This window comes from Pseudopodoces humilis, chromosome 5 (assembly GCF_049639895.1).
Source record: "Pseudopodoces humilis isolate 2021_Gansu_Grassland_sample_001 chromosome 5, ASM4963989v1, whole genome shotgun sequence".
NCBI lineage: Eukaryota > Metazoa > Chordata > Aves > Passeriformes > Paridae > Pseudopodoces > Pseudopodoces humilis.
In genome coordinates this window covers 18,880,993-18,900,292 of record NC_142204.1, presented here as the reverse complement: position 1 = coordinate 18,900,292, position 19,300 = coordinate 18,880,993, and the positions used below count along the sequence as shown (strand labels likewise).

The window sequence follows — 19,300 nt, the reverse complement described above, 5'->3', positions numbered from 1 at the left end:
CACCACCAAAAAAACAAAAAACAAAAAACAAAACCAAAACCAAAAACAAACCTAAAAAAGAAAAGCAAAATATGTACCTAAAATAGGTGATCCACCATCATTTGCTGGAGGTTCCCAGGTCATAATACACCAATCTTCACCCACCTCAGTCACATTTGGTGCCTGAGGAGGATCAGGGACATCTGTTGTAAACAAAGCAAATATTTTTTTTAAAAAAATATTTCTTCTTTTTGCATAGGTTGAAATTAAAAACATCAAATAAAAAACAAATCTAAATAGTTTTTGAGGTGCAACAGGATTTCCTAATGAGGAGAGAGAGAAAAATAGTTAGTGGATCCTGGATGGTGGTTAGGAATGGATGAATGCCAAGTTCCTCTGCAGGGTCGAGACACTTGAGAGGCTCTCGAGGGCATGTGCTAAGACAGAGCCCACAGCCACAGGGAGAGTGGAGAACCAGAAGTGATAAGGGCAGCCTCAGGCAACCAGAGAAGTCCGGCCCCTGGCAGCAGTGATAATTAACTCCTACTTAAACCCCATCCAAGCTCCCACTCCCTTCAGTAACACCCAGCCTTAGTGCCCTTGCACTAAGAGATCTCCATCCCACGCCTGGCAATGGGGACAAATAGGAAAAGAGAAGTTTCCTGGGACTCTGCCACAGTGATAAAAGACATGGCTCATGGGCACTGTTTCACACAACTTACCAACCACTTTAATGTTGATTAGAGCTGTGTCCTCTCCAGCCTCATTCTTTAAAGTGATTCTGAAAGCACCCGAATCGTCCCTCTCAGCTGCATCAATGACCAGGCAGCTGCTGTCCGGGTATGTTTCTGCCCGTATTCTTCCACTATCTGTGACCATCTAGGAACCACAGTGAGCAGAGGGAAAAGTCATACTTTCTGTATTTGAGAATCAAAATACTCAAAAATCAAAATCCAAAAGTAGTAGAGGTCACTTCAATGAAAATGTTAAAGAAACTGTAAGAAAAATCCCACCAAATCTCAGCATTTTAGTCACCTACTGCTGAGAAAAATGACAAAATAACTAAAATAAATTAAATATGGTAACGGTTTACTACTCAGTTGAGCCATTGCATCACAAAGGATGAGGCACAAGGCTTCTCCTGTGAGCAAGAACACACTTTTGTCAATACCACGTGTCATTAATTTGATGGAAAAACAATAGGTGATTCTTCCAAAAGTCAGATCAAAAGTAGGTCATTCACTTTAAAGGTCAGAATGATTGTAATTGTCAGTAATTTCTCATCACAGATTTCAAATGCTGTCACATATTTTGGAGAAGGAGCTCTCCTGGGATAATTCCCTGTTTGAACAGGACCACAGTGGTGACACTACAATTAATATTTTAAAAATAGTGATCACACATTTGACTAGATAGGTCTGATGGATGCAGCACTAGTAACATGTTCCAGCTTCCACATATCACAATGAAAATTTAAATGTGAAAAGTGACTGTTTTGGTATTTACACAGCCAGGGATTGATCTAAGCAAAAGTTTTTCATTAAGACACCAGCTGTAAGACCCCAATTGCCCAGCCTATTGTTTCATTTGAGACTTGAACTCCATTAAAATTTATCGTTCATTTTCCAAAACCAGACTATATCATGGTTTCCTGCCAATAGCTGGCAGCCATTCTGGGCATCAAATGTATAGAAGAAGTAGCCATTTGGTAAATTTTCATGACTTTTCTTCTGCATCCCATATATCCTTCTCCTCTACTATTTTTTATATTAAACCCATATTTTTTTTTCCTTATTAATTTCCTTTAAAAGACCCAAAAGATACTAAATAATATTTATCTGTTTTTCTCTTCTTTTTTGTGCAAAGAGCATTTTTACATACAGGGCATCTCCCCCTTATTTTCTGCCATTAAAATCAATGTCTTCAAAAGCCTAAAGATTATTTTTGGAAGGAGAAGCCTCCTTGTTATGCTGAAGAAACATCTACAATGACAATGTACCTTGTCCCCTCTACTCCAAAACACTTTTGGAGTTGGTTCACCAGTGATGGGGATCTCAAGTCGTAGTTTGTTTCCTGCCACTACTGTCACAGTGTTGTTTTCCCCAAGACCATCCAGGTGAAGTTTAGGAGGATCTGAAAAAGGAGAGAGATTGTCGAAGTTTGACATGTAGCTGCTGCTCTGAGGGTTCAGTAACCTGGCACACGTCTGCAACACACAGAAACATGCTCTGTGTTTTATTTTCTTGGTATTTTTAAGCAACTGAATTTTGTTTTGAAGAAAACTTGTGAAGAAAAATCTATTTAAGAAAAGAGTTGCTTGATGAAAAAGAAATCATGGCACCATAGACATTTTGGAATAATAAGACCATATGAAAAAAACCCACAGCTGTTTCTCTGAGGCAGAATTATGTATATTCAGGTAAATTCTGAGAGTGTTTTCCTCTAAGTGGCTCTAGAGAATTTCAGTTGTGGGCTCTAGTACCACTTCCCTTTTCATTTTTCCTAAATCTCACCAATACTTTTTCTAATATACATACCCCACATGTCTCCAGTTCAATTAAAAAACACGTTTTCTAAAACTTTGGTCATTTATATTGCTCTGCTTTCCACTTCCAAGTGGCTGGTTGCAGTTAGAAGATGGTGAGATACTGCTTTGGGAAGAGTCAATGCGCTGTTTTATTTTTGTTTGAAGGACTGGGATCACTAACAAGCCTTCTGCTTTGCTGAATGAATCAAAGCTGGGCAGAACAATTTCCCCATCTAGATAGCATTTAATGTTTTTTAGTGAATAGGTAAATACATGCTTATTCTACTACTCTTATAAAACTAAATAATATTTTGCAATGTTAGCAAGCCTGTTCTTAAAGATAGCAGTGCATATCTGAGAAGTGGATGTTTTACACCAACTCTTCACAGTGGTTTAGGTTTAAGAACTCAGCCTCAAGAAGCCTCCCCCAGCTCACAAACTATGAGCAGGTCCCGAGCACAGGCAAAGGACTGTCCCAGCAGCTCAACTGCACTTTTCCAAAGCTGCAGGTCTGTGTTCTCAGGCGGATTCCTGCTCAGAGGGTGCAAAGTGGTTGTAATCAGGGGTATTTCAGGCTGCTTTTAATTCCCAAAGGTCACAGAAAGATGTTCTGTACAGGTCACTGTGCGGTATACTTACCTACAATATGAACTTTGCATGGAATATTAATGTTGTAGGCATCTGGCACAAACATGTATTCACCCTCATCATCAACAGCAGAAACTGGTATGACAAATCTGTGGATTCTGTGAAAGAATTGAAAAATAAATTAATGTAAATTATTTTTGAAGACTGCCTGGAGATATAAGGAAAAATTTGTGAAAATTTTATGTGTAATATTAGTGACTAAAATGTACTTTGCTGGTTGCCTAGTGGTATTTTAGGCGATTAAATACTGTGTGCTTTGTACAAAATATTCTTGAGACCACCGAATGGTGGCCGAATGTGACCAATTTTAATATTGTTTTTTTGAACGTAGAACAAGAAAAATACAGGAGTGTAATCTCTTTTACACAGAGAATCTATGATGCTGCCATTCAATTGCAATTTGGTTGCTCAAGAAACAATCTGTAGGTGATCTCATTGTGGGAATATTCTGACTTTTGTTGCACCATCTTTGTGAGCTGATACAAACAGGAGCTATGAGAAAAAGAGGCATAGAAAGAAAAGAGAACTGTACATTTTTAATAGTGTTCAATAATAACTTTATTTTTCTGCTTAATATCCCACACCAACAACAACAAAAATGGCAAGAAAAATCAATAGCTTGAATTTAGGTGGATTGAGGATTTGATTATTGTCCTTCACAGCCAAAATACACAAGATTAAACGAAGTAAGGAGTCATGGCTTTCAAAGTGACAGAAATAAATATGTCTTGAGGGACGGAGGTTATGCTTGATTAGCAGATAATTTTTAGTGAAGTAACCCACATACTGGCACATCTCCACAGTGTCATTCCACCTAAAGCCAAGTCAATACACCACAGGCTTACCTTCCTTTGTGGTAAAGCTTTACACGGTCACTAGCTTCAATCAGCTGCCCATTTTTGTACCATTTCCCTTCCACATTCTCAGATATCTCACACTTCAAGTGGATTTCCTGTCCCAGCCTCACAGTCTGGTCTTCTAGTGCAAGTGATATCTTCAGTGGTCTCACTAAGGAACACAGAAGCAGATACATTAAAGAAAGATGATGGAGCTCAGTAGCCATGGGGGATAATTTCCAACTTGATAATAAAACAGGATGAATTGGTCAGGGTGACAATTTGTACAAAATAGCCAAGACCAGCGTGACTATTACAAATAAAAATGTACATTTGTGCATAATACAAGATAACTTCAGAGGATAGATCAGATACATTTTGTTTAAAAACACAAGCATTTTCAAGAGATATTGCATACAAAGCTGATAGGGCTACACAGTCATGTGCTTGTGCCTAGGTTTGGCTTTCCTGTGAAAACCTGAAAGGACTGAAGAAAAGCAGATACTTCCCTTGAAAATTCACCTTGTTGACCTATTGTACCTTTGGATAGATCTCTTTGTTTTCCATCTTTATGGTGTGACAGGAAGTTAACAAGCAGAACTAGTTCATGGCCTGCTACTGGAAATAGTGTCTAAAGGGAAGTCACTGTTCTGGAGATTCACAGCAAAAAAATTGGTAGGGAAGTTAAGTTTCCTTTTCAACCCCCAGGGAAAAGCAAGAAATTTGTTCATTTGTTCATTTGTTCATTTGTTCATTTGTGCTGTATGCCAGCACACTGTGACATATGAACTCGAGAGCAAGGTGGATGATACTCACAGTCAACAGCAAGCTTGGCTTCTGATTGCCCTCCAGTTGTCATTACTGAGTAAGTTGCAGTGTCATTTTTGGCAGCTTCCTCTATGATCAAAGTGTGCTTTTTACCCTCAACCTTAATACGATACCGAGATTTAGGATCGTTGGTAAGTTCTACGCCATTTCTAAACCTAATGGAAAATAAAGAATTTTTATTTTTTCCAAAGGAAGTCCTGTGCAAGTAAGACTTCCATAGACTGAAACTCCCAGAGAAGGATTTACAAGACTATAAGGCACTAGAAAAACTCATCCATGACTGCATTATGGTATTTTTGGTGTTGCTACTTTTTTGAATAAAGTTTAATTAAGATTTTCTTAACAATTTTCAGGTTTACTGGAGTGGGAAAAGCTGCCTGCATTTTTGCCCACAATTAAAAGCTTCTGGATTTTATTTTCATGGGAGCAGTTCAAAGCATGTCGTACCATTTCACGTTTGCATCATCCTCAGACACTTCACAGCTCAGTTCTACTCGTTCACCAACATAGGTGCTGGTATCCTCCAGGCCTTTGGTCACCAAAATCGGGGGATCTTTGGAAAGAAAGAATTACAGATTGACAATCTGAGAGGGAAAACCAAGTGAAAGAGGTTTTCTAAATCATGCTGTAGAAGGGAATATTACTTTCGTATTCTGAGTATCAGTGCAGCCTTTTCTGCCCTAAATCTGAAAATTTGTTGCTCTTTAGAATGCTAGTAGGAAATTTGCTCAATAAAAGTAACATTTCTTCATATTGATACCTGTTTTGCTTTGATAATCAACACCGTGGGAGCAAAGAGAATGAAGATGTGGCCTCCCATTCATAACTGTTGATAAAGTCTTCCCTCAAATCAGTGCAAATGGAATGAAAACTGGCTTCTAGAAAGTCTGATCTGAGGGCACTTGGGCAATATCAGACTCCTCAGGTACCAAGTGTTGTGTTGGGGAAGCCAGTGCTATGACACACGGGTCTCCAAAGTGACTTAAAATTTTGAAGGGCACCACAGCCTCACTAGATCCCAAAGCACAGTATCAAGTCAACTATATCCCCATTTCAGGGTTTTCACTAAGCTGCTAAATGCAGGATGAGGAAAAAAAAAATGGCCAGGGATCACAGAAATACCAAGTAATCCTAACAGCTGCTAATACAAATTCAAATATATACCAAATCAGATCCTCCCTGTTCATCTTTGTTGTAGCCAAAGAAGCCACATAAATTTAGGGCAGGTGAAACAGCATCAAGCTGACATAGTTACCTCTCACAAACAGTTCTGTGGAGCATTTCTCATCACCAGCTGTTACGTAATAGCGAGCATCATCTGTCATTGTACAGTTATTGATGAATAAAATTCGCTGGTTTCCTTTGTGCTCAAAAATGTATCTGGACAAGAATGCAGCAAAGACACATTAGCACAACTTCTGGACCCCTTTTGTTTTATGTAGAAAATGTTGTAGGGATTTTTAGAGGCAAAAAACTCCGGGGTTTACACAGTACTGGGAAAACCGTCATTGGAAGCAATTTCCAAGTTTCAACAGAGCTGTCATAGACTTCTAACAAAAAAAGAGCTGTGGTGTAGATTGACAATGAGTTGCTTCTGGCTTGTTCCAAGATCCCAGGTCTGGGTGATATGAAAAGAATAAATTAAAAAAAGAAAAAGAAGCTGGAGTAGAATGATGGCAAATAAAATGGAGTCTGAAACTCTAGATGAGTAAAGCTGAAAATAACCAGTAAGAGGACACCATCACTCATTCCAACATTTTTGTGAGGTGTAATAATAGCCAAAGTTAAGAAGTTGATATTATTGGTTGGCCAGATGGCACAAGATATCAGTAATGGGATATGGGGTTTTGGTAATGGGATATGGAGCCTTTCACCTTTATGTCACCAGCTTAGATCTGCTCCAGGTTTGTAATGACCAAAGCTCGTTAGCATCTGACAGCTGCTCCAGCAGCCTGGTAGAAATGCACTGGAGCCCTCAATCCAGCCTCTCCTGCTACAGAGGAATCCATAGAGCTGCCTACAATGCAGGCAATATAGAGGCTAAAGAAAAGGTACTCTATTATCCATTTTTTTGTCAATCATGAATTTTAATCAAAATCCTTTATTGATTTGAACAGAATGAAGGAAATCTGCCTCATTTCTGCAAGAGGCCTTATGTTAATCACTGTTTTTTTTAACTGGTCAGAAGAAAAATTTTCTAGGATTTTGTGCTGCTGAGAGACATTTGAGGTACATTACATTTTTAAGGACATCTTCCCCAGGTGTGTCTGACTGTGGAATGGGGTCTTCTGCACTGGGGTACAAGAGCTGGTTGTGCCCACAAGAAGTATTTGGCTCAACTTCCAGGCGTTGCTCTACATGAGCTCTAATGTCTGCACCTGCGCTTCTTTTAGGAAAAGCCAGAGAATAAACCAATATGCAGGTACACTAGACATGTTGTTCATGACTGGTGGTGAGGTTGTTAACTTCAGAGTGTTAACAGAGTAGTGGAAGATGGGAAAAACCCTTTTCTCAGTTGGTTTATGAGCCAGGTGGGCAAGTGTATGATGTCAACATCTCTGCTCTTAGCACACAATTACTATGGAAAGAGACAGACACAGGACCAAGGACAGGTGGTTTATATACTAGCAGTGCTTCCTGATTTTTGAAAAACTACTGAGTAGGACATTGTGCTACTTTTTTTGAGAATCTCTAAGACTTTTTTCTTGAGACAAAGGAGACAACCTATATTCCATTTAGCCTACAGTGGACTTTTCTGGGTCGTGAGCATACTCTCCACATCTAATGAAATTCAGAAATAAAATTGGTGCAACTTGAGCAAAGAGAGAGATCCATGCAGCACACTTGTCAAGGGAGTACATGTGTGTCGATTTTATTGCTTATATAAGATCACTTACTTTGCACTTGGTCGTATTTCTTGGCCATTTTTATACCACTTGAGTTCCACTGTTGGATCTGCCAGCTCCACCATGAACCTTACTTTACCTCCTTTGTCCACCTGGTATGCAGGATCAAGGCCTTTGGCAAAAGCTGTTGTGGAAGTCAAGTGTCATTTTAACACGAGATCAGAAAACAAGAATATGGATTCTGAAATGACATTGCATAAATCTCATCAAAGCTGTCAGAATATTTGCACACAAAGTTATGCATATTCTCACACTGGTCTGTATGGAATAATCTAGAAACATTAGAAGCACAGAGCTGTACAGATCTGGTTATCCTGACCAACTTCTAGCTGATATCTCTTCAAGGCTTTGCAGTGCAAATAGGACTGGGTAGGCGCATCAAATGAAATACATAAATAAAAATTAATGTGTGGTACCATAACATATGTTATGATGGGAGGTAATGGATGAGGAGAGAGGGTGTACCAGGCAGCAGGACTGCAACTGGATTTGAGGAGGACTTCACCTACAGAGAAGGGACGCTTCCAGGAAACCAGTGGCACAGCAAATGCATATACTGCATTCTGTTCTGCAATGCTGTCCAGAAACAAGCAGATGTCACAAGAGTGTAATGGGCAGTGTGCTGTATTTATATGTATGTGCAAACATATTCTGTGGCATAGGCATGTATTTTATACACACACACACACACACACACATATATATTTCTGTATGTAATCACAATTCTCATACTGTTCATCAGGGTAGATGGGGAAAGACAGACCTGAATGTCCTCACCCAGTGCAGGGTGGAGGGTCTGTAGTACAGCTGGGATTTCTGTGCAATGGAGATTAAGTGCAAAATGAGATTATGAAGAGCAAAGACTGCATGTGTTTGGAGCGACCTCTGTTTAGAGCAAAAGATATTGATGGTAACACAAGGTCTAATTTCTGAATTGTTTGATTAGGTAACACCTTTCCACACACCTGAGGGACATTGTTCCAGATGGAACCAGTGTTTGTCTGAAGGGGAGGGACGCTTTAGGTAAGCACTGAGTTGGATAAGGTGTTTACACTTCCACCATGAACCAAAGCTGCCTTCTGAATAACTCCTTGCAGGAATGAGCTGTGGTGTGGAAGTTCCCTTGTGTGGAAGTGAGGCACGTTTGGGTTTTCAAGGTGAACCGTTGTGTGTGACTAAGGAGCTCAGGAATATTCTAGCACACCCATACCTGCACTCTTCTTCACCTCCCTGCGCATGCGCTTCAGCCGCTTCAACATCCCCCTCAGGTCGGTGATGCCGTACTGGAAAGCAATCTTCTCGTACTCGCTGGGATTCGCGTTCTTCAGGAGATCCCACACGTCCACCTCAGGCTCTTCCTCTTGCTGTTTAACCTCCCTGATGTTAGCAAAACAAAATTATGGGAGAAGAGTTAGTGAGACTTTATCAAACCATAAAAAATAGGCGAAGCTGAATCACGGTGAGGCTAGAAATGCTTTGACCAAAATTTGAAGGCTGCCATCATATTTTTTTTATTTCACTCAGTATGAGTGGAGTAACTCAGAATGATATTCACATCTTGCTTTACTCTTCTTCAAGGCAGAATTTGAATGCAAGTTTTAATTTGTCCTTTTCTGATACAATCAACTATGAGAATTTTTATGTTCCTTCAATGCTTAAAAAAAAAATACAGTTTGAAAATGTAATAGTATAAAGTCTAATCCCACTTAAATCAGTTTTATCTGCTATAGCTTGAGTGGAATCAATCACAATTTATGATGGCGCCACTGAATCTCATTTGTACATTTCAAAATTAAATAAAAATGTTTTCAAGCCCTGAGTCCCTGTAACTGCTACTGGGGGTGACTGACATTGGACATTGGAATACAGGGGAATCTGTGTCTGTTTATAGTTATACCAGTGCTTCTCAGCATTACTTAAAGTTGTCAAATGAATAGGAACTGGAGATTTCCACACCAGCTTAGACTTGAAGGATGGATCTGTTCTCTTCCATGTGTATCTCAGTCTTAAGAGCAGGAAATGTTTTCAGAGGCCTGTGTGAGGAACCACCTTTACAAAGAAGTTTCAATACTGTATTTATTATCTGTAACTCCAGGCTAAGATGACCAATAAAGAGAAGTATAATTATTTTCACAATGGCAGGCATTAAATGATAGAACGATGGAAGCATCCTAAAAGAAATTATAATTTTTCAGATTGACAATTTAGCTCAAAATAGTGAACTGCTAAAACAATACTGGAATTGAAGAAGAAATCTAAATCTCTCTTCCTGTAAATTATTCGGATCAGACCAGGATCGTTCCAATTTGATCTATCTTGTCTAACAAAATCACTACTTTTGAGAAATAAAAATAAAATACCAAGCTTTGCAGCGAGGCACTGTTTAGAACTGAGCTTTATGGATTCTAAAAGAGGATTTTCTTTGACATGTACAGAAATAGCACTAAAGGCCCCTGGAAATCTCTGCGTGGTTGAATGAGGAAACACAGAAACCACATTGCTGTTCAGTCCAGGTTGTTTATTAAATTTTCATAATGTGTCTGTTATTTTAAAAAGTAAGACAGGTTCTCCCTGAGTAGTCTTTCAAATACAATAATTCTGAGACAGCAGTGTAAGTTTGACAACCTCAGGTATGCAATTTTATATTTCATTCATTTATCTGTGCTCATGCCTTCCAGAGGGTGACTGTACAGTGAACGCTGCCACTTCTGTGAAATTCCTCCTGCATGGGGGCAGCTCAAGATCAGCCCTTCCAGTTAGAAACATGAAAAAGACCTGTAAAAGCTGAGACCCACCCCTATGGGGCAGCTCTGTCCTTTCCCAGGACTGGCTGCTCACCAGTGTCTGCCCATGCCAGAGATGGGCACTCTGTGGGAATCAAAACAGAGCTCCCCTTAAAACCAGGCAGCAGCTGGGAATGAGGATCCTGATTTTCAACCAGACTGAAAGACTCAATTCCAGGCTCATTTTCCTCCTGCATAACTGGAGAACAAATTTTGATGCTTAGAGCAAGCCAATTTTGGTCTGAGACCTCAGTAGTTTGAGCTGAGGCCAGAGGCCAAACAGAGCATAGTATTTCCTAAGCAGTCTGACCTTGCCATGAAATCACTTTCATAACTCTTTGTGCAATTTTGTTGAAAGATGTACTTAAAAAAAAAAAACAAACCAAAAAACAAAGACCTAAATATTTGAGTGGTTTTTAGATCTTGCACCTCTTGGAATTTCATGCTGCTACTAATCCACTGCATTGACAAAGCACATCCAGTCATGGTGTGGCTTACTGAGATAAGACTTGATATGTCTGCCTGCCAACCAGCAGAAGATTAGAAAATAGACAGTATATTGATTCTATGCATTTAGGTTTGTTTTGTTTTTTTTTTGAAAAAAAACATGTTTCAAGTAGTATGAGCCAAAAAGGAAAAGTTTTAGGTCTTTCCTTGGTCATACAACCAAAAAATAAAAGAAAAAGAATGCTCCTCCAACATTGCCTGTCATAAAAATTGAAATGAAACCATGGATTTGTCTTCATAATAATGGATGCTAATATCCAAACACATGGATATTAATATCCACACTGTGGCTTAATTAACAATTTTATTAAATTAAGCTCAGAAATATGAGGTTGCATTTCAGGGCCTGAAGCATGGTGAACCAATTTGACCAAAGTCAAATAATGGTGTCTAAGAGCTAAATATTTGCTTTATCTATTAAACACACAATTGGTATACCATGTTTATAAGGTTGTACAGTATTTGTCTTACAAATCTTAATTGTTAGTAAAGTGGTAATGCCTCTTAAATCACATTTATCTTTCCACAAAACCACCAAGAACTCTTGCATGCAATTCTCATGTTACTCCTGAAATACCACACTGGCAGTCATGAGAACTGGCATGGCCAGTTTTATTAGTAGGGTGAAAGAACAAACTGAAGGTCCTAATTAGGGATGAGAAGATTGAAAAACCAAAGACCTGGTGGATGAGAACTGGTCCAAGTAATTTGCCTACTTTCAGCTTCAGCTTTTCCTGTGTCCTTTAGTTGCTTAAACACTATCCTCACCCTCATAGCTGATGAGCCCATTGTGACCTTTTAATGTAATTAACACTGCTGATTTTCCTCTTTCAGAGTAAGTGGTAGATGAGATAAAGGATGTCATTCCTTTTCCAGTTCTCTGTGATCAGCTGCCATTGATTTCCATGGCGTACAGAATTTCTTTTCTTGATTTTAAAAGATGATATATTGTCTTCATCTGGTGAAAGACTAAACTGGGTTTAAGATCTCAGATAACTAGAGACATAACTATCAGAACACCAGATTTTCAAGGCAAGTCAGAGAAACATGTGCCCCAGTTTTTCTCCATCAAAATATTTGAGTTAAATAAAACATTACTGAGCATTTGTGTGTACATATTAAAAAAAAAAAGCTACAAAGAATTATACCAATATCTATGACTTGAAAACATGATACATGATTTTTTCATATAAGGTTGGTTATAAAATCAAGTGAAGATGTACCCACAGATATAAATTTAACCCTTTCAGTTTTTTTACAGTTGCACCAGACTCAATTTTCTGTACTGCTCATCCCTGTGTAGGAAATTTGCCCCCCCTGCCTTCCATGCAAACACAAAATAAATAGCAAATGAACTAAACATTATTGGCCTCTTTAGTCTGAGGCTCATTTTTTTCCCCAGCGCACTCAAATCTGAGGTTTCTTTTCGGCACACTTAGAGGTAAAATTCACTGAACATTTACATATTATACTACGAGAATAATAACAGTTAGAAACATTAAAAAGTTGAAAGGTCACAAAATTCTTAAGGAGTTATTAATGCTACACCTGACTGTTTCTGTGTGCCAACCTAGAGGTTTGCAATCCACACCTGCTCACTGCATCACTTGGTTCTCACCTACGTTTCAGGAGACCACTAAAGTCAAGTTCTCCTGCATCCTCTTGTCCTTCACCGCTGTTATTAACAGAAAAAGATCAGATCTTTGTTTAATACAGGAAGACTTAGACAACACACATTGCAAATGCTCCACAGTTCTCATACACTCAACATTGTCCAGACACACAAACAATTGTATAAAATCAACACAAACTTGTATGCTTTTTCACACGGATTGTGTTTCTGTAGGCACTTGTGAAAAATAACACAAAGGTTTGTATTGCTTCTTCTTATACTTTGATGGCAAATTTTTGTAACTGAGTACATAAATTTGCCGAGGTTTGTGTTAGATTTCAGTAACACAAACAAATGGGAGCTAGACAACACAACCAGCTTTGTTTTTCATTTCCGTAGTGGACAAAACAAAGGGCTTGTGCTGATCTCTTTCTGCGAATACAAAACAAGGATTTGCATTGCTGGGTGATGCTTTTAACAATGCATAGCTCTGTCAAATACTGATTGAAAAGTACTTAACCTTAAAGATTTAACCTCTCTCTAAATGAAAGGAGAAAACAGTTATAAAAAAGAAAAAAACAGTACATGGTCCTTTTTTACAGATAGAATCACAGTTCTATGAAGGTGCATTTCTTTCTGTGATGTGATCTTTAGAAGAGTTACCTTATCATAGAGCACATATAGACAAAAGAAATGCCCTAAATATTTTTAAAAAGGGAATCTTAACTGCAATGAAGCCAATGTTTAATCAAGATTTTACATGCAAGATATTACTTATAAAAACAGAAAATACTAAGATATCTTCATCTGCTTGGGCTGATTAATTATTTTTTTATTTAATTTTTTATTTAATTTTTTATTTAATTTTATTTTATTATTGGGCTGACTATTATTTTTAAAAATGTGCTGAAGAAGGAAATGCACCTTGAATGTAGTATCTTTTGTATTTATCTTTAAATTACAGCTCTCTAAATAAAAACAGTTATCTCTGAATTAAAGCTTTACCTGTAAATTTTAAAACTGCATTCTTGACCTGTTTCCAAAATATTTTCATTCTATATATTTTTTATATATTTCATCACAAAAAGATGACACCTATATTGGTTAGAATTGCTACTTTATTGGAAAGGTAACTATAAACCTTAAGACACAATGCATTATCTTACATTCTGTACTATACTATTTGTTGCTTTCCCTTACTGATGGTATTTACTGTTTACTGTAAGGTAACAAAGTCAGATCCTGTCTTCTTGAAATCAGTGTGAATTTTCTCTCTGCTTTTAATCAGTGCAGGATTGGGACCAGGAACTTTCATATTGTGGCTGACAGCTTTCAGGAAACATGCAGTAGAATATTTTAATGAATGAAAATATATTTTTTAAAACCTCCAAAGAAACATATATTTAATTGACTTAAATATTCAATCTTCCTTGAAATTAATGGCACTTGTCATTTCACAGTAGGGGTATTTAATACTGTATGTACTATCTATGTGTTGTAACTATCTCATTCTACCTACCAGAAATTACTCTAGATCCCACTTCTTTAATCTATATTTACAAAAACAGTTTTATAAAGTACTTGATACAATTGTCTGACACAAGTTCTATGCATGCTACCAGTATCCATTACCGAGGAGCTTGATAGGATCACTGAAGTTACCTTCTTTTGAAAGCAGATCTGATGTCAATGGATGGAGCAGCTTGGGAAGATTCTATGAAATAATGGTAATATGGGAATTAAAAACATATTTTGAATAATCTATGTAATCATTGTGATTTGGAATATGAAATTTGTTCAGTTTCCTGATAAGTGACCCCCTTTGGCATTAGGTTCTGGTTTCTGCAAAGATGTGCAGTGCTAAGCATACCATTTCTCTGAAGTACTTTCTGCAGTTCTGAGAAGGAGATCTGTTTCTCTGATGTTTCTCTCTATTCCCCTTCCAGCTTTATTCACAGGCTCTGGACTTTTTGTCTCTCACTTCCTATGCTTTCTTCCCTGCTGGCACCTTTCAGCATCAGAGGAAGGAGACAGAGACAGTCTCCTCTACAGCTACAGACTCACACTGATTTTTTGAGGCAAGGTGGGATCCTCCTTGTGTGAATTACTCCTTTGGGACAGCCTGAATCAGATTAAAAGGTTCTGATCCACAGCCAGTGAATGGATGGAGCCAGGCTGACCCCCACCTTGCTGACTGCTAAGGACACACACAAAGCCCTGGGTTTTGTGTGCCAGAGACCGATTTAAGTTCAATACTGGTTTTACCTGCCAGCTTTTCTAATTTTTGGATAAATATCTCACATGGAATCTATTCCAGTGTTCCTTTAGACAATAAATTACATTCACAAGAAAATTCTCTGAGCTCTATGCTAAAATGTTCACTTCCAGCTTCATTTCATTTAAAGGGTCTGAACAAAATGAAGTATCATTTCAAATTAAAAAAAAAAAAAAAAAAAAAAAAAAGATAAAGAAATCCTTATAAATATTTACAGATACAGATGGAACCTTACCAGTGACTTCAAGGTCAAAAGAGCAGCTATCAAATTTGTCCTTATAAGATACTTCACAGCGATAGTTCCCTGCATAGTTTTCCTTAGCTTTGATGATCTGCATCTCAAATGTGTGAATCTAAAAATCAAGCACAGTTGTTTGTTAATGTGGGGGATGCATTTGCACAAAGCAGGAGTTAAAACATGAGTCTTTCAGACATGCATTAGAAACAAAGAGTAACTTAAATAATGGGCTCTGAAAAGAAACTGGAACCCAGAAACAGCATCTGAAAATTTTGATTTTCCCACCATTATTTGTCCTGGGCAGAAAAGAGAGAGCAGAAAATCTGCTTCTGCAAAGGGTCAGAGATCATCCCTGCCATATGTGTGGGTAAGTCAGGGTTAGACTCCACTGCTCTTGAACTTCTACCTGTTGTCTTAAACTGATCTCTAAGCTCTCTTTGGAGCTTTGCCCCCATAAGAAGGAAAAGTAAAAACACACCTTAGTGTGGCGCTCGAAGGATTCCTTCAGCTGCAGGTGCTTCCCTGCTTTACTGGCCAGATCCATCCATTTCCCTTTAAACCACTTAACATTTGGCTTTCGGAGAAGATCTTTGGCTTCTACTTTGGCTATAAATGTAATGTTCCCACCTGTCAGAAAGAGAAGAGAATGATGCAGCTGTTGAAGAACATGTGGTCGGTCAGTTGCATCTCTACAAGTTTATTTCACTTCCACACTATTCAGCCTCCCTGGGCTCTACCACAAACTTAAGAGTCAGAAGGAGTCACACAGACTATGAAATACTGCAGTGGAGCAGAGGTTAATGATTTTGGGTCTGGAAGCCTTCTGCTGCTATCCTGAATAAGACCTTCATGATGTATCAATAACAGTACAGCCAACAGTATCATAATAACCAGCTTTCTTCTCCAGAAACTATACATCTTACCATTATGCTCAGTAAATTATTAGATTTTGAGCTTGTCTTGAGTTAAACAATTGGGTTTTGAGTCTCTCCATACATCCCTTTTACCTTCGGAGCAGAGTTCACCTCCAGCTAAAACCAGAGGCAGTATTTGCAGCTGAGGGCAGAACCTGAATGCTACAGAATCTGCACACACCATTCCCAGCTCAGCCTCTGCCTCTGGGAGTGGCTTTTGGTTTCATTTGTAGGCACTCACCAACACTCACTGTCCCACTCTGTGGTTTCTCGACGAATAAAGTGGATCTCTGGGAGTCATCGTGTTTTTCTGACTCTTCTGGAGCTCCTTCTCCAAGAGACCATACTGAGATGCAGAGAGAGGAGGAAACATCAGATATCTGAGGGTGTTTTACTCCCTCCAAAGTACACTTACCTGAACTTCCTAAACTCTCTAGCCCTAGCACCTTTCTCTTCAGATCTCCTGAAAGACATGTAAGCTTTTGTTCACACTGACATCCATTGCTTGGCTGTCACATTGTGTACAGCTCCGGCAAGACCTCTACCTCTGTGGTGACAGAAAATGGAACTATCAGGGAGGAGGAGAGGGGATCCTGATCAGCCAGGATGGACACCGAGCAACTTGAATGGCACCAGCATTCAACCATGAGTGCTTTACAGAGGCGATGCACAAAGGTCAGCTCTTTGTTTTTCAGAAGAGATGAAGGTTCTGAAAACACAAACAGCCAGAAGCACAAAAATCCCCACATTGGATTCACAGTTTCAGTAGATCTCTCTCAACCCAAACTAAGTCCATTGTACAAGCTGCTTCCTCCTCCATGTCTGCAAAGTAGGGTAAGGATGAAGTGCACTTCTGAGCTTTCTTCTCTGCCATGACAGAAGCAGAGAATTTGGGGACTGGTCAATAGAATTTGACCTATTTGAATAGAATAGAATTTGGGGATCCTGCCATGTGAATTTTATGTGATATTTTATAGAAAAAGTAGTTTGTCAGATGCAAAAGATTGTGCCATATGCTCAGACACAGCAGCTTCTCTTCTGGACTCTGGGACTTTGGAACTGAAAAGGAACAGCAGTACTGAGAGAAGCAGCAAATGAGTGTTGTCCCCAGGGCAGAGCACTGTACCAGGATAGCTGTGCGTTTCTGGTCTTCCTGTTTATCTGGACAGCTCTGGCTTTGTGCTATGCCATTACATCTTGGGTAAATCCATGGTCAAAACAGATTCCTAGCAGAAAGTGCAAGGAGAGTGCGGCAGTGAATGTCTGTTTTCAGCTCACTTTCTGCAGAGAGGCAAAGCATGTGTCTCATATTCCAACCTGCAGTCCAAAATGCCACCTCTCTGTTTTTTGAGGAGTTATTGCAAGTACAGAGAGGAAACTAATTAAAGTTGGAGGTCAGAATAGTCTTTCTGATATGTAGTGATTACTGCTGTGGGAATCTTTTCAACTCATGAAAATTCCTACCACCTACAAATGCAACATAGCTCATGGCAACCATGGGAAAACGCAAACAAATTGGTTTTATTATCCTAAAGTCTATTACTTTTTTTAATTTTAAAAAGGTATCAAAATGCTAGATAGCTTTTCTATAAAATCTTTGTGTTTCAGTCTATTGTGGATAGTGTGCCTAGCATCTCTGTATCTGCCTGCTTGTACAAAATTTCTCACAGGTAAGGACACATATATATGTACACATATATAGACACATACATGAAATGATTTACACAGACATAAATGAATGCAAATATATATAGATACATATCTATATATACTCTCTGTAATCTAAATAATCTAAACATTTAGATTATACCACAGCATGAGAACAAGTGAAGGTTATTGGTGGGAAGAGGATGAAGTGATGATAGTACAGGATCTGGTCACGTGCAGTAACAAACCTAACATGCCACGGGATGATATGGAAAAAGGATATTAATAAATGGGAAAAAGCTTACAGAGAGTCATTAATTTGGTACCACATAAAAGATCACCTAAGTATTATCATGGCCTTTAGATATTAACATTTTCCTATTTATTAAACAACAGACGGGAAGGTGGGATTGACGCGGGCTGGCATAGGCTGCTATGCCAGGTCTATAACCATGGTTGAAGTACCAGCTGCTCATTTTGTTCCAGAGGATGCAAATCCTGAAACCACGAGAGTGGGTGCAATGTGCATTACCTGCCAGGGTAGGAAGAAAGAGGTTATGATGGTTTTGCTAAGTTTTCCCCACCATCCTTTGAGGTGTGAGAAGAAGCCATTCTCCTACAGTCTTCTGGGACCTGCGTGTGGGACTTGGGTGAGGCTGAATGTAGGAGTGGAATTCCTGTAGGCTGAGGAGGAATGGAACAGCTATGTATCTATCTATACAGAAACAGATATAGATAGATAGGTATGTATGTATGTGCCAAGTGCTGCTATACATGTCCTGCTCTGTGCAGCACAGCCCTCTCTCACTCCTGGTCTAGCTGCTAGAAACCTTTTCGCTCCGGTACTTTGAAGCACTTCAACAGCAATAGTTTGCTACTGTCTAAACAATGAAAATAAAGTATTATCTTTTAAAAATAAAATCTAAACAGTATTTTTATTATTTAATTTTGGGAGTGTTTCATCATGTTTCTCAGGAGGTCTCACCTGAATCTTTTCTTTCTGCTGGCTTAGACATCCCATCTGAAAGGGAAGAGCAATTTTGATGACACCAGCTGAGAGACCACAGCTTAACTGACCTCAGATCACTGGGATTTTAAGAACATTGATTCTTCATACAAAAAGATTAGACTAAATATTTGGGACCATATCCATGAGGAACTACTTGAATACCAGAAAAAAGTGAACAGCTAAGAAAAAACCCCAGAAATCTTCACAACTTTTCTCTGGAAAGTCTAAATTAACTCAGTTCAAGACTTTCTCTGGAAAGGTTACATGAGGCTGATGTTTTTTCCATGATTTGTGTAGTTCCAGGTAATGGATTAAATTCTGTTCTTCAATATTTGTCTGAGGGACAATATTTTGATTATTTAAAGAGTATACCTATTTACCTGGAGCTGCTTTTGGATCTACTGATCAACATTTTACCTTCCACTGGGAGATCCACTAAAGACCTCAAGACAGGATTGGACAGGGGCTTAGCTGATATAAGGGTCTTGTACTTCTGAACAGAGATTAATAAAATATAAGGCACTATAAAATTTTTTCTAAGTAATTTGTTTTGTGTTCAGTCTGCTGGCCTGGACTCTTTCCTCATTCATA

General features: G+C 38.6%; 1 protein-coding gene across 7 annotated transcripts in view; it reads right to left on the bottom strand.

Moving 5' to 3' along the window:
• Nucleotides 1-19,300, bottom strand: part of MYBPC1 (myosin binding protein C1) — a 69,702-nt gene that overhangs the window by 20,244 nt on the left and 30,158 nt on the right. For 6 of the 7 annotated variants that reach the window (XR_001331799.2, XM_014256875.2, XM_014256874.2 and 3 more), the window contains 16 exons: nt 18,686-18,721; nt 16,295-16,399; nt 15,618-15,766; nt 15,137-15,254; nt 14,289-14,340; nt 12,633-12,689; nt 8,935-9,101; nt 7,716-7,848; nt 6,074-6,198; nt 5,266-5,371; nt 4,807-4,973; nt 4,000-4,162; nt 3,146-3,252; nt 1,979-2,112; nt 702-858; nt 78-182 (listed from right to left, as the gene is read on the bottom strand). Coding sequence is in view for 6 of the 7 variants with exons in the window: in XM_014256875.2 (XP_014112350.2) it covers nt 78-182; nt 702-858; nt 1,979-2,112; nt 3,146-3,252; nt 4,000-4,162; nt 4,807-4,973; nt 5,266-5,371; nt 6,074-6,198; nt 7,716-7,848; nt 8,935-9,101; nt 12,633-12,689; nt 14,289-14,340; nt 15,137-15,254; nt 15,618-15,766; nt 16,295-16,399; nt 18,686-18,721 (1,881 nt within the window). In the remaining variant the exon portion in view is untranslated. The remainder of the gene's footprint in view (nt 1-77; nt 183-701; nt 859-1,978; nt 2,113-3,145; nt 3,253-3,999; nt 4,163-4,806; nt 4,974-5,265; nt 5,372-6,073; nt 6,199-7,715; nt 7,849-8,934; nt 9,102-12,632; nt 12,690-14,288; nt 14,341-15,136; nt 15,255-15,617; nt 15,767-16,294; nt 16,400-18,685; nt 18,722-19,300) is intronic. The other variant, XM_014256880.2, reaches the window with a different exon arrangement.